The sequence below is a fragment of the Octopus bimaculoides genome, chromosome 11 (assembly GCF_001194135.2).
Source record: "Octopus bimaculoides isolate UCB-OBI-ISO-001 chromosome 11, ASM119413v2, whole genome shotgun sequence".
Classification (NCBI taxonomy): domain Eukaryota; kingdom Metazoa; phylum Mollusca; class Cephalopoda; order Octopoda; family Octopodidae; genus Octopus; species Octopus bimaculoides.
The window spans coordinates 25,033,204-25,036,166 of NC_068991.1; the positions used below are offsets into that span (position 1 = coordinate 25,033,204).

General features: G+C 33.5%; 1 protein-coding gene across 1 annotated transcript in view; it reads left to right on the top strand.

Annotated features, from left to right (window-relative positions):
* LOC106882432 (epidermal growth factor receptor kinase substrate 8-like protein 2) overlaps window positions 1-2,963 on the top strand; it is a 38,710-nt gene that overhangs the window by 4,391 nt on the left and 31,356 nt on the right. The window contains exon 4 of the mRNA XM_052971643.1: window positions 941-1,016. Within this exon, the coding sequence (XP_052827603.1) occupies window positions 941-1,016 (76 nt within the window). The remainder of the gene's footprint in view (window positions 1-940; window positions 1,017-2,963) is intronic.

Here is a 2,963-nt window from a genome sequence, read left to right on the forward strand (position 1 = left end):
TTATAAATTCAAAAAAGGATAAAACTCTTTTACAAGAATTTTATCAAGAAGCCAGTGTGTAAAAAAATTCATAAGGGAAATTTCTATTCCCAAGAATATAATTATTCGTTTATATTTATATAAAGGGCATTATTACAGAAAAATAACAACGCCACACAGTGGGCTTCTCAAAATAACCACATTTAGTACCTAATGCGAGGAAAAACAACCAACAGAAGATGACCAACTTTCTTTTAAATAAACTTAACTGTGTATGAACCGATTTCGCGATTACTAGAATGAATATAGATTTCGTTTATCAGCACAGTATTGTCCCAAAAATATATACAAATAAACAGAATTCTCACCTCACCAAAAACGAACACACTACGTATCCGACAGATGGTTATTTTGAGAAGTCCACTGTGTGGCGTTATTATTTTTCTGTAATAATGCCCTTTATATAAATATAAACATTTATATATATAAATTTAATATGGATTTATCTAATCTGGTAATAACCACAAAAAAGCTCCTTTAGTGGGACAGGCTACAAACTACACAATGGTTGTCATCCTATGGATACCAACTGGTGAAATAAATACATTCATTTCATACCTCCTGACTTTCTTTATATTTAATGTATGTATGTATGTATGTATGGATGTATGTATGGATGGATGGATGGATGGATGCATGCATGCATGCATTGTAGCAAGAGGAGATTGAAGAAATATTAGTAAAATGAAGGAACATTAGTTTGAAAAGCTTGAGAAGCACTGCTCTTTACAATATGACAAACATTATACATATATCGTTTACTCTACAGTATGACATGCACTGTCAAATCCTTAAAAACTGGAATTCCTTAGAATCATATCTTACCCCCACATGACCACTCAAGTAAGGAAGCCTACTCAGAATCTATTAAAATAAGACATGTTGAATTTTATTCTTGCAGATTTTGTGAGGTAACACATTATCGACAGAAGAAAAATACCAAGGAATTAACTGTTATAAAAGGAGAAATTCTTGAAGTAAGTATAAATTACACTTAGTCACATGTATCTGATTAGCTGTTAATTAGGTTCCATTTAGAATGTCTTCACTTCATTGGACATGTATGATTTTTGTTTTTGTAATGGCCATTTGGTGGAATTGATAATTGCTGGTACCAAGAGGTCATTCTTATTGCTTGCATTTACTGTTGGATTGATGTATTATTGTTATTGGTGTTTAGCTCTTAGTCAATCTTGATTTAGCTGACCTAGCATGCTAGCCATGACCATCATGTCTATTTTCAGACACTGATCATAAAAAAAAAAGATTAATATATCTTCTTTTTTTTTTTTTATATCAAGATGCTAGGTTGTGATTTGAGGGAGATTTAGCTGCTATTAGTTACCTATAAAGTAGTTCACTTGTGTTCACCACAATGCTATTGGCAACTTTCCCTTTTAAGATCGATTTCTTTTCAAAATCTGCAGTTCATGTTCAAATTTCAACATGCTGTCCTTTGTCTTTCTTATCTCTACATAGGCCAGTAAACTTAGTATCGGTAATACACTGGTGTCAGTTTCAATCTATATACTCATTCACTACAAAGCATTTTCCTTACACTGTAGCAAAAACGTTCAGTATGTCACATGAGAGGGCCTCTATAGAGGTGGTTGAGCTTTTTTTTCTGTTGATATGATCTGGAGAATGAGTTGTGTCCCTGTTCCCTGCTCTTCACAAGCTGTGTCTGAACCTAATGAGATCAACACAGTTCCTCATGATGTGTTAATCTCTGTATTGTAAGCAACCCTTCTTTTTATGACAGATTTCTTCTCTGAGCATCATTTATTTTCACTCTTTAGATATTTTCTTCCTTTTAGATGAATTAGCTATCTGCTTTGTCATTAATTGTTAAATTCTTTTAGACTTATCTGCTTTTTGAATGAAAGATAAGGGCAGCATTTTGGAAATTTATTTATTAAAGTTTAGTACTTATTTTGGCACTTATTGGTAAAGATCCCCTTCGGTCATGAATGACCATGGGATTGTACTTAGAAAGTTCCCCTCCGAGGCACAAGTCTGGGCAAAGTTGTTTTATGGAAGACAAGCTGTCACCCATGTATATCAGCCTGTCCCCTCCATGCTACTGATGTTATCCAAGGGAAAGGCAAAGGCCTATACAGTGACATCACAACTCATTTCTACAGCTGAGTTACTGGAGCAACATGAAATAAAGTGTCTTGCCCAAGAACACAACACACAACCCAGTCCAAGAATTAAACTTACTACTTCACGATTGTGAGCCCGACGCTCTAACCACTGAGCCATGCACCTACAATATGGTATTTATTAGATTGGTATTTATTTTACTAATTTATTAATAGACAAAGTAGACTAAAGTTCACCATGGAATGAAAAGAAAGTAGACAAAAACACTCTAAGAGCCTCTATTGTTTGTATTGGCTCACTGCCACTTGAATTAATGAGAGAGGCTATATGTGGATGTTTGATCTGCTAAAATCAGCAGTTAAATTTTCCACATATCACACTTTAATATCTTGAAAAGGGAGCAACTCATTGGATAGTGCAGTCCTCATTACCCAATTCCTGAAAATAACAGTATGATAATAACTTGAATATATTCAATCAAAGGGTTTTCTTAATCGGTTTTCTTAGAGCTAAACAACAATGTACTGCCACTGAGAAAAGAATTTCAGGAAATAATATATAATTGAAAAATATAAGTTTGGAGCTAAAGTGCATCAACAACAAATAATTATATTCAAGCTTTCATTTAGTGGGAGTAATTTTGTCAAATATCTTAGTTTGTTGTACAATATTTCATTATAATGCTTTGTATATGTGTGCATGTATATCATCATCATTATTTAACATACATTTTTCATGCTGGCATGGGCTGGATGGTTTAGCAGGATCTGTTTGGCTTCAGGACTGCTTAGAGGTTATTTACGTATGTATATGTATAC